The 12,603-nt window shown below is 40.5% G+C and overlaps 1 protein-coding gene across 2 annotated transcripts in view; it reads left to right on the top strand.

Moving 5' to 3' along the window:
• TRIM33 (tripartite motif containing 33) overlaps positions 1-12,603 on the top strand; it is a gene marked incomplete at both ends in the record, with an annotated part of 115,308 nt that overhangs the window by 99,198 nt on the left and 3,507 nt on the right. For both annotated transcript variants that reach the window (XM_080690566.1, XM_080690565.1), the window contains 5 exons: positions 975-1,107; positions 3,623-3,686; positions 5,963-6,122; positions 7,121-7,470; positions 9,517-9,640. In XM_080690566.1, the coding sequence (XP_080546692.1) occupies positions 975-1,107; positions 3,623-3,686; positions 5,963-6,122; positions 7,121-7,470; positions 9,517-9,640 (831 nt within the window). The remainder of the gene's footprint in view (positions 1-974; positions 1,108-3,622; positions 3,687-5,962; positions 6,123-7,120; positions 7,471-9,516; positions 9,641-12,603) is intronic.

Here is a 12,603-nt window from a genome sequence, read left to right as displayed (position 1 = left end):
CCAGCCGCGCTGACTTAAGAGACCCTGTTTCCAAATAAAGTATAAAATAGGTCTGGGAATGTAGCCCGGAGGTAGAAGGGCTTCCAGGAACCCCCCAGTACCACAAAAAATAAAAAATAAAAAATAAAGTTGGGTATTGACATAATTGCACTTTTATTTGGGTGAATGATTCTAATTGTAGGCACTGAAATAGAGCCTGGGGACAAGGGTACTAATGAAGTAGATTTCTACAGCAAATTTGAGAAAAGGCAGTGTTAGGAGTATGTCAGAATTATATAGATTTATTTATTTATTTTTGTGGTACTGGGGGTGGAACCCAGGGGCATTCTACCTCCATGCTACACCAATGGTCCTATTTTTTAGTCTTTATATTTTTTGAAACAGTGTCTCACTGAGTTAAGAGGGGCCTTGCTAAAGAGCTGAGGCTGTCCGAGAGCCATGATCCTCCAGGCTCCGCCTCCCGAATGCTGGGATTACAAGTGCACTTCCACGCCCGACCCAGAATTATTTTTATAGTTAAACATGAGATTTTTTTTGTGTGTGGCACTGAGAATTGATCTCAGGGGTATTTTACCTCTTTTATTGGTGAACGGGGGTGGGGGGGTTCACTTAATTGTTGAGAGCTTCATTAAATGGCTAAAGCTACTCTTGAACCTGTAATCCTCCTGTCTGGCTTCCCAGGTACTGGGATTACAGGTATGTACCATCACACCTAATGAACATAGAGGATTTAGTGAATCATTAGGTTTTGGCCTGAGCAGTTGGAGAGTTGTTGCATAATATAAATATAGTTTTATTCACATAAGCTTTATACTCTCAACTGCTCAGTTCTCAGAGGCGTTTAAAAAGCAACAATTAAGTTGAATTTAATCCTGAATAATCTTGTTTATTAGTAAGCTGTGAAATAAGCAGCAATGCTAACAGTAACTTCTGCTTTAATCAAAGCAAATTTATCTTTTTATCTTTCTCTTTAGTTGGAAGATGCTGGCTCAAGTAGTTTAGATAATCTACTAAGTAGATACATCTCAGGCAGTCACCTACCCCCGCAGCCTACAAGCACCATGAATCCTTCCCCAGGACCCTCTGCTCTATCTCCAGGATCATCAGGTAAAGCAAACATAATATAATCCCAGGGATATTAGATATTGCCTCATTTCTTTAATACCTTAAAAAAATTCTCAAGCCGGGCGTGGTGGTGCACTCTTGTAATCCCAGCATTTGGGAGGCTGACACAGGAGGATTGTGGTTTGAGGACAGCATCATCTACTTAGTGAGGCCCTTTGCAACTCAGTGAGACCCTGTTTCAAAATAAAGATTATAAAATAGGGCAGGGGGTGTAGCTCAGAGGTCAAATGCCTCTGGATTCTATCCTCAGATCCGCAAAAAACAAACAAACAAACAAACAAAAAAACCCTCTTAGTATTTGTATCAGTGTTCTCCAGAAAAGGTGTGTGTGGATGCACACACAGAGTTTATGGAGATAAATTGATTTATCATAAGGAACTGGCTCACTTGACTATGTGATTGTGGATACTGTCAAGTCCAAAATCTGCAGGCAGATGGGGAACTCAGGGAAGAGGTTCATTACAGTCTTGAATCCAGAGTCTGTAGACAAAAATTTCTAAATGGGTTAGGGGAGGAACGCTTTTCAGGAGTGGTTGAGAGGCCCACCTTGAATAAGATTGAATGAAGCTCCACCTTGTGGAGGATAATCTGTTTAACATTAGCTGACCTTAATTACATGTTAAAAAATATAGTAGAATCGAGGCTGGTGTTTGGCACAGCATTTCAGTACCATATCTTAACCAACTTGATAGGCAAAATTAACCATCACAGTAATAGTTTTTTCCCCCCCCTTGGTTCTTTCTAAGTTTTGTTTAAATACTCATGGGAATCTTTAGCTAACTGAAGTGATATTAATGCATATCTATAGCCTACATTGTTGAGAGTGCTAATGTACCCAACTCTACTATATTTACATTCGTTGGATTTAGAGAGCATTTACTTCCCTTACATTCTACATTTTACAATATAGGTGGTTAATTAAAGAGTTTTTGGTTTCATTTCAACTTTTTTTTAAAACAAAAAAATTGAAAAAATTATTTAATAAACAATTTGAAGAAAGGCAAATGGATTTTCAAATGATTGATAGATTGATTTTTGTTGTACTGGGGATTGAAGCCAGGGGCGTTCTACCTCCAAGCTACACCTCTATCCCTATTTTTGTTTTTACTTTGAAACAGGGCTTCTCAAGGATGATGAGTCTTACTACTTGCTGAGACTGTCCTGGAAACTGTGATCCATTCTGTCTCAGCCTCCCAAGTACTGGGTTTACAAGCATGTGCCACCCTTCCAGCTTGTTAGTTATTTGTTTGTTTGTTTGTTTATTTATCTATTTATTTTTGTGTGGTAATGAGGGTGGAACCCAGGGGCTTTTCTACCTCTGGGCTATATTCCCAGGCCTATTTTATATGTATTTGGAAACAGGGTCTCACTAAGTTGCTGAGAGCCTCACTAAGTAGCTGAGGCTGGCTTCGAACCTGTGCCATTCTCCTGTCTCAGCCTCCCAAGCACAGGAATTACAAGTGTGCGCCACCACGCCCGGCTCGGCTTGTAATTTTTAAATATAAGTTTAAATTTACTGGAAATTATTAAAATCTCCACGAGGTGCAGCTCTCTTACAAAATCTTAGATTTATTTTGGTCCTACTACAAAGTGATTCAACTCTGAGGCATACATGATAAAACACTGTCAAACAGGGTAACAATCTACAAGTGGTTATGGAATACATTGTGTGTGTGTGTGTGTGTGTGTGTGTGTGTGTGTGTGTGTGTAATATATTTTTCCAATACAGCCTTAAATGTTACTTTTTTTCTTACTGAAATAAACCTCATTTTTTCTGGAAGAAGAGTTCAAATGTAAATGTGAATTTTGCATAAGGTACATCTAACATTTTTTGAATTGCATAATTTTTGAGATTTAATAAGAACTATTCTAGGACTTAAAAAAACAATAATGGGACTTAGCAGGGTGTGGAGGTACATGCTTGTAATCCTAGTACTTGGGAGGCTGATACAGGTAGGTGGGAGGCTGAGACGGGAAGATCTGGGTTTGCAACCAGCCTCAGCTACTTACCTGAGACCCTGTTTCAAAATTAATAATAATAATGATAATAATAATTTAAAAATTGGGCTAGGGGTGTAGCTTTGAGGTAGAATGCCCCAGGGTTTAATCCCCAGCACTACTACTACTACTACTACTACTACACCACATACACACACACACACACACACACACACACACACACACACACACACACACACGAAGAAGGAGACTCTAGATAAAATATTTTGTTGAGTGACTTCGGGAGGGGTGGAAGAGAGATTTCTTTTGATTTGGTAGTTTTTGTTGATTGTTTAACATTTTAAAGAGAATGCTAAGGTAATGATTGGGCTCAGCTGAGAAAGACTAGTAACTATTTGCTAATGGTTATACATGCCACCTCTGACTTTGTAACTAGCTCTTATTTTTAGGAATTTCTGAGTTAGGCTATAATAGTCTAGTCTTGAATTCTAAACATTCTTATATACATTGATACTCAGTTTGACTTACTGTTTTTTAGGTTTATCCAATTCTCACACACCTGTGAGACCCCCTAGTACCTCTAGTACTGGCAGCCGAGGCAGGTGAGTATTCTGTTATTAATAGCAATTTTTATTTTTATTAAGAAAAAATTCAAGTATACTTAATCAAAGCAGACTGTATAACCCCCATATATTTACCAGCCATTTTCAATGATGATTCAGTTATGATCATTTTGGTTTTGTCCATACTATGCATTCCTGATGGATCTGGGGTGTGTGTGTGTGTGTGTGTGTGTGTGTGTGTGTGTGTGTGTGTGTGTGTGTGTGTGTTGATGAGGATTGAATCGAGGGACATTCTGCTTCTGAGCTACCCCCCACCCCGGCTTTATATTTTCTTTTGAAACAGGGCATCACTCAGTTGTGGAGGGCCTTGCTAAGTTGCCAGGGCTGGCCTTGAACCTGTGATCCTCCTGTCTCAGGCATCCAAGTACTGGGATTATAGTTGTGCAGCAGCCTCCACATTTGGCTTTGGATTGTTTTGAAACAAATATAAAGTATCAATTCATTTTACTTGTGACTATTTCAGTATCGTTTAACAATTATACATAGAACCATCATCACACCTAGAAAAATTAACAGCTAGTATTATCATTATAGATCCAGTTAATATTCAAAGCCCCAGTGCCTATAATTCCAGTTTTTGGGAGGTTGAGACAGGAGGATTGCAGATTTAAGGACATCTTGAACAAGTAGTAAGGCTCTCATCAACTTAGCAGACCCTGTTTCCAAATAAAACAAGTAAAATAGGGCTGGATGCTGGGCATGGTGGCGCACGCTTGTAATTCCCGCACTTGGGAGGCAGAGACAGGATTGTGCTGGTTCGAAGCCAGCCTCGCAGGCTAAGAGACCCTGTTTCCAAATATTTATAGGTGTCTGGGAGTGTAGCCTGGAGGTAGAAGGGTTTCCAGGAACCCCGGTACCACCCAAAAGGGGGGGGGGGAGTCTGGAGGTGTAGTTTGGAGGTAGAATGGACCTGGCTTCAATTCCTAATACTACATACACAAAACACACACACATATATATTATTTGACCTGGCTGAGAAGAATTTTTATACAGAGAAGCAAGCATTAACATTTTTACTATGGATTGAGTGTCCCTAATCTGAAAATCTCAAATCTCCCAACACACTAAGTCTGAAACTTGGAGTGGCAACATGATGCCACAAGTGGAAAATTACAAATATAATTGACCCGATGTGGCTCTCAGTCAAAATGCAGGTGCATTAAAAACAGTGTATAAAATAAATTTCAGGCTGGGTGTATAAGGTGTATAAGAAACATAAATGGGTTTATTAACTGGGTATTGTGATGCATGCCCATAATCCCAATATTTGGGAGGCTGAGACAGGAAGGATCACAGGTTGGAGTACAGCCTCTGTGATATAGTGAAATTCTCAGCAACCTAGTGAAGACCCTGTTTTCAAACAAAAGATAATAGATAAAAAATTTAAAAGGCTGGAAAAATATGTAGTTCAGAAGTAGTACTCAGTCCCCAGCACCTCCAACCCCCCCATAAAATGCATTGTGTGTTTAGACTTGGATCCCATCCATGATATAGCTTATCATGCATATGCAGATACTCCAAAATCTGAAAAAATCCAAAACATTTTCAGGTAAGGGATACTAAATCTGACTTAGAAAAGTGTTGTGTGCTAGACCCCTTAAATGATTTACTATAAGTGCCTCAAACCATAAAGTGTATATTTAGGGTGTTCTCAGAGTTTGATTTACATTTTTTTGTGTTTTTGTTTTGTGAGTCTGGGGGGTGGAACCCAGGGGCATTCGACCTCCAAGCTACACCCCCTGCCCTATTTTTTTATTCTTTATTTTGAAATAGGGTCTCGCTGAGTCGCAGAGGGCCTAAGTAGCTGAGGCTGTCTGTGAGTCAGGATCCTCCAGTCTCAGCCTCCCGAATGTTGGGATTACAGGCGTGCACAACCACGCCCGGCTTGATTTACATTTTTAAAGAGATTTAAAGCTAGGTTTATACCATAGTCTTTAACTCTTTTATAAAATGTAGTTACCATTCACTGTGGAGCCAGCACGCTTGTAATCCCTGGGCTTGGGAGGCGGAGACAGGAGGAGCATGCAGGTTTGAAGCCAGCCGAGCTGGCTTAAGAGACCCTGTTTCCAAGAAAGAAAAAAAAAAAGTATAAAAAAATAGGTCTGAGGAACCCCAGTACCACCAAAAAGAAAAAGTAGTTACATTCTATGAGATAATTATGTATGATTTTTATTTTAATAATTATTTTTTCTTTAAGTTATTTTTATTTACACTATGCAGTCAAACATACGTGAATTTTATTTGTATTTTATTAGCTGTGGGTCATCAGGAAGAACTGCTGAGAAGACAGGCCTTAGTTTCAAATCGGATCCAGTTAAGGTCAAACAAGAACCTGGGACTGAAGATGAAATATGCAGCTTTTCAGGAGCTGTGAAGCAAGAGAAGACTGAGGATGGCAGGAGGAGTGCCTGCATGGTGAGCTCCTGCCAGTAACACGAGAAAGGGGAGAGGAATTTATTTTATGCTGTCAAAAATCTCCCTGCAGCCGGGCGTGGTGGGCACGCTTGTGATCCCAGCATTCGGGAGACTGAGACTGGAGGATCGAGGTTCACAGACAGCCTCAGCTACTTAGGCCCTCCGCAATTCAGTGAGATCCTGTTTCAAAATAAAGAATAAAAAATAGGCAGGGGGTGTAGCTTGGAGGTCAAATGCCCCTGGATTCCATCCCCAGACCCGCAAAAAAAAAAAAAAAAAAAAAAAAAAACAAAAAACTCCCTTCATTGGAAGAGTATTAGGAAGACAGAGGACATGACAGGTGCTTCTTATTAGCTACATAACAGATTCTAATTGGAAGTATAATATGAACAGCTTTCTGTAGGAGAGTATAACTGCTCACTTCTCCATCAGCATACTCATGGTTTAATTAGTTTTCTTATCTTTGTGAACCAATATTAGAGGGACAGAGTCCCTAAAGTCATATATCAGCATGCCTAAATAATTTGGAGGTTATCCTTATTCTTTAAGCCACTTATTTGATTTACAAAATAATTTATAACTTAGTACAAAATAATTATGTCAGTATATCTACATACAGAGACATAAGCCAGGCATGGTGTTGCATGCCTATAATTCTAGTACTTGGAGGTTGAGATTGGAGAATCGCAGGTTCGAGGATAGCCTAAGCAGGTAGTGAGACTCAGCAATCTAGCAAGACCCTTTTTCCAAATAAAAATAAAATATGGCTGGGAGTGTAGCTTGGAGGTAGAATCCCCCTGGGTTCAATCCTTAGTGCCACCCATACACACACACACACACACACACACACACACACACACACACTCTCTCTCTCTCTCTCTCTCTCTCTCTCTCTCTCTCTCTCCATAACCTCCCTCCCTCCCTCCCTCCCTCTCCCCACCTCTGTATACAATAAGGATTACATGACGTTTCAAGAATTTGTCTTTGTTTTGTTTTAGCTGAGCAGTCCTGAGAGTAGCTTGACACCACCTCTGTCAACCAACCTGCATCTAGAGAGTGAGCTGGATGCATTAGCGAGCCTGGAAAACCATGTGAAAACCGAACCTGCAGATATGAATGAAAGCTGCAAACAGTCAGGGCTCAGCAGCCTAGTCAATGGCAAGTCTCCAGTTCGGAGCCTCATTCACAGGCCGGCAAGGATTGGAGGAGATGGCAACAGCAAAGATGATGACCCAAATGAAGACTGGTGTGCTGTCTGCCAAAATGGAGGGGATCTCCTGTGCTGTGAAAAGTGCCCAAAGGTCTTTCATCTAACTTGTCATGTTCCAACACTTCTCAGCTTTCCAAGGTACCAGTGGAATAGTTTTCTTAGTGTTATTTTCCTAAGTTAAAAGCAAAGTAAAAAGTTAGAATGAATGTCCTTCTTAACCAATGCATAGTTTCTGTAAAAGAGAATCTATTACCTCTTTGGTATTAACTTCCAGAGACCCTGTCAACAGAACACAAAAAAATCTAAACTTTAAGTGAAATTTAGTAATAAAGAGGAGAGTTTATCTCTTGACCTTCATTTTATATTCAATATAAACAATTTAAATAAACTCTTAAGACAAGGAAGGCCAAGAGGATCTATCATTTTGCTGGAGAAAGCCTATTTCCTCCTTCCTATTTTTTTTTTAATATACTGGGGATTGAATCCAGAGGCATTCTACCTCTGACTTGCATCCCCATCTCCCCTTCCCCCCTTTTGGTGGCACTAGTATGAGAGATTTTATCTTTGAGCTAGATCCCCAGCCCTTTTGTATTTTTATTGTGTAACAAAGTCTCACTAGGTTGATGAAAGTCTCATTATTTGCCGAAACTTTCCCTGAACTGCGGTCCTCCTGTCTCAGGCTCCCAAGTACTGGGATTACAAGTGCACCACTATGTTCGGCTCATCCCAGCCCTTTATATTTTTTGCTTTGCTAAGTTGCTGAGGGTCTCACTAAATTGCTGAGGATCCTTGAATCTGCAATCCTCCTGTGTCAGCCTCCCAAGTAATGGGATTATAGGGATGCACCTGGGTTAGTGATTTTTTTATTTTTTTATTTAAGGGTCCAGGGATACTGGGAATTGAACTCAGGGGTTCTTCCTCTGGGCTAACCTAACTTCCAGTCCTTTTTACTTTTTTATGTTGAAACAGGCTCTTAGTTGCTGAGGCTGGCCTTGAACCTGCTCTCCTCCTGTCTCAGCCTCCCGAGTGCTAGGATCATGAGCATTTACTACCATGCCCGATTTTTAAAAATCTTTTTCTTTCCCATTTAGGGTCTATGAAGGAATGAATGTTAATTTGTGCATGTATTTATGAGTAATTCAATGCAAGGCAACTCTCCCCCCCCCGGGGGGGGGTCTGGGGATGGAATCCAGGGGCATTTGACCTCCGAGCTACACCTCTGAAACAGGGTCTCACTGAGTTGTGGAGGGCCTAAGTAGCTGAGGTTGTCGGCGAACCGAGATCCTCTGGTCTCAGCCTCCCGAATGTTGGGATTACAAGTGTGCGCCACCACGCCTGGCTTGAGGCAAATCTTTTGCATCGAAACTTTTCTAACTTTTGAAACCTTTCCAGCTGGGTGTGGTGGCACATACTGTACTCTCAGTACTTGGGAGGCTGAGACAGGAGGATTGCAGGTTTGAGGACAGCCTCAGCAATGTAGTGAGACTCTCACAACCTACTGAGACTGTTTTAGAACAAAAATAAGGTCTGGGTATGGCGGTATGGACCTGTAATCCTAGTACTTGGGAGGCTGAGACAGGAGAATATCAAGTTTGAAGCCAGCCATAGCAACTTAGCAAAGCTCTCAGCAACTTAGCAAGACCCTGTTTCCAAGGGGGGGGATTAGAGGTAGAATGCCCTCTAATGGGTTCAGTCTCCAGCACTACAAAAGGGGGAGGGGCTTGTTCCATGTGCTCATGCTTGCAGGTATGTATTTGTATATTTTGTCTTTTGACTGGACATGAAAAAGACTTGATTTATTGTTTTCTGTTTAATAATGCCCAAACAGTATGAGACATCTGAGGAACTCCATGTCATCTACTCTTTTCTTATTAGGGGACCTAAGAGAATTGGTCTTAGACCTTACACTGCAAGTACTGATCATCTTTGTTCTAGGAATAGACCCCTGTTTAATGCAGAGATGCCATTTTGTAGTTTCCAGAAGGTAATCACTTGATGGATGACTGGGGAAAGTTTTGGGAAGTTTTTATCAGACAGCTTACAAGGTTTGATAAGTATAATTACTCTTTTCCCCCAAAATTGAAAACTAAAGAAAACAAACTACAGACTTGAATGTAGGTAACTACTACTCTAGAGCAGACATTGTTATGATTACGTGAACTGACTGCCTATTTCCTTTTTTAGTGGAGACTGGATCTGCACATTTTGCAGAGATATTGGGAAACCAGAAGTTGAATACGATTGTGATAATTTGCAACACAGTAAGAAGGGAAAAACTGTACAGGGGTTAAGCCCCGTGGACCAAAGGGTAAGTGTCAAGTAAGTTGATTTGTTATAAGGGATTCTGTATATACATATATATTTTTTCTTCTGGTACTGGAAATAGAACCCAGGGGCATTCTACCTCTAAACTACACCCCCCAGCCCTAATTTTTATTTAATTTTATTTTTATTCTTTATTTTGAAGCAAGGTCTCACCGAGTTGCAGAGGGCCTCACTAAGTAGCTGAAGCTATTCGCATACCTGGATCCTTCTGTCTTGGCCTCCCAAGTACTGAGATTACAAGCATGTACCACCATGCCTGGCTTATATACATCCTTTTTTCCCCTGTATAATGCACACACGCATAACCTGGTAAACGTTTTAGGGGTTGGCTTTTGGTTTTTTGTTTTTTTGGTATGTGGTACTGGGGATTGAACCCAGGGGTTCTACCTCTAAGCTTATATCCCCAACCTTTTTTTTTTTTTTTTTTAAATTCAGAAATAAGGTCTCTTAAGTCGCTGAGAACCTTATTAAGGTTCGGGGATTACAGGTTTGTGCCACCATGTCCAGCAACCTGATAAACTTTTATTTAATGATCTTGTCATGGTGGTGAAATCTCTAGCTTGGAGCTATAGACTCTTACTTAGCTTCTTCAAACTTAATAGGTCCCATGAAAATCTTGATATTTAATTCTCTCTTGCAAAAGCAAAAAATAAGCAAATACCATTAAAAACTATACGTGTGTGTGTGTGTGTGGGGGGGGCAGGCAGAGGCGCAGGCAGGCAGGTGGGGGGGAGAGCCAAGGGGCATTCTACCTCTCAGTTATGCCTTCACCCTGATTTTATTCTTTATTTTAAAACAAAGTCTTACCAAGTTGCGGAAGATCTAAGTAGCTAAAGCTAGCTGTGAACCTGTGATCTTTCTGTCTCAGCCTCCCAAGTACTGGAATTACAAGCATGTGGCACCACTTTCAGCTGTTCTTCCATTTTTAAACGGCACCACCTTTCACCTCTTGCTCAGGCTAGAAACCTATTAGAAATTTTAAAAACCCAAGCTTTACCATTCCATCCCCCCTCCCCCTATCATAGCACCCTAGACACTGAACATAATTTCTTATCTGGATTGTTATGATGGCTTCATACTTAGTCTCCTCACTGCTTTGCTTTCTTCCTTAGTCTAGTTTTCTATATTGAATAGGGTGCTCTCGTAAATAAGCCAGGTGTAGTGGTGCACATTTGTAATCCCAGAATTTGGCAGGCTCAACAGGTTCGAGCCCAGCTTCAGCTACTTAGTGAAGGCCTCCTCAATTTAGTGAGACCTTGTTTCAAAATAAAGAATAAAAAATAAGGCTGGAGATGTAGCTTGGAGATAGAATGCCCCTGGGTTAAGTAAATATGTCACTTTCTTGCCTAAAATCTTCTAGTAGCTTCCCATGATATTAAAAATGAGATCCAAGCTGGGTGTGGTAGTATGTGCATATAATCCCAGTACATGGGAGGCTGAGACAGGAGGATCATGGTTTGAGGACAGCTTCAGCTGTCCACAAAAAGAAAGAAACCTTAAATTCTCTCTTCCTTGCTTCACTCAACTTCTGATCTGCATCTGATTTCCAAAGACAAAAATGCTCTTCACATAGTTCTTTGTTCATTAGAGTTTGGTTCTAATATATACACTTGTAAAGCCATCTTCTACTATCTTTGAGGTAGAAATATATGTTTACGATGTACAAATTTACATTAAAAGATGTTTAATTAAATAGAAAATTATAAATATAAAATGAAGTTTTTGTAATTGGATTGAGAAGACAATTGTTTTTTAATTTCTGTGGTGCTAAGGATAGGACTCAGGAGGCATTCTACCTCTGAGCTATACCCTCAGACTGATTTTATTTTTTATTTGGAGACAGGGTCTCACTTAAGTTGTTTAGGCTGGCTTCAAACCTGCAATCCTCGTTTCTCAGCCTCCCACGGGTACTGGGTTAACAGGCCTGCACAACTAAGCCCAGCAAAAGACAATTTTTATTTTGAACCTGAGTGGAGTCATTCAAAGAAAAGGGATAAGAACATGTTTTGCCTGCCTCAGGGAATTACAATGAAGTACAACAATAATGATTTATTTACTTATTTATTAACAAATGATCTATACATTTTTGCAGAAGGTGCTATATGTTACTTTTATGACTTCCATTTATATAAACATGAGATAATAATATAAATTACCTTAGTTAGAATAAAGAGGTGCATTTACTTATTTAAAGTAGAATTGAAGTGGCACATGTCTGTAATCTTAGTATTTGGGAGGCTGAGATAGAAGGAGTGCAGATTCGAGGCCAACCTCAGCAACTTAGCAAGACCCTGGCCCCCCCCCCCCCGAAAATATGTTGGAGGTGCAGCTCAGTGGTAGACCACCCCTGCACCCCTGGTTTCAATCTTCAGTACCACATACATTAAATTCTTAAAAAAAAAAAAAAAGTCATCTCCAGGCATGGTTTTTTGTTTTGTTTTGTTTTGTGTTGGTTTTGTTTTGTTTTTTGGTGGTTCTGGGGTTTCTGGAAGTCCTTCTACCTCTGGGCTACACTCCCAGACCTATTTTTATTTGGAAACAGGGTCTCTTAAGCCAGCACGTCTGACTTCGAACCTGTGCGATCCTCCTGTCTCCACCTCCCAAGCGCGGGGATTACAAGTGTGTGCCACCATGCCCGGTCACCAGGCATGGTATTGCAGTGCATTCTTGTAATCCCTGTATTTGGGAGGATGAGACAGGAGGATTGGGTTCGTGGACAGCCTCAGCTACTTAGTGAGGCCCTTTGCAACTGTGAGACCCTGTTTCAAAATAAAGAATAAAATATAGGGCTGATGCTGTGCATTGGAAGTAGAATGCCCCTGGGTTCCATCCCCAGCACCACAAAAACAAACAGACAAACATAAAAGTATTGTCTCAAAATTAAGTGGAAAGCAAGATAGTTTTCTTTGTGCGTATGTATTTAGTTTGATAGCCAGTATATAGGAG

Source organism: Muscardinus avellanarius (genome assembly GCF_963383645.1).
Source record: "Muscardinus avellanarius genome assembly, chromosome: 3".
In the NCBI taxonomy this organism is placed as follows: Eukaryota; Metazoa; Chordata; class Mammalia; order Rodentia; family Gliridae; genus Muscardinus; species Muscardinus avellanarius.
Note: the sequence above shows the minus strand (reverse complement) of the source record. Positions and strands in the feature narration are given on the sequence as shown.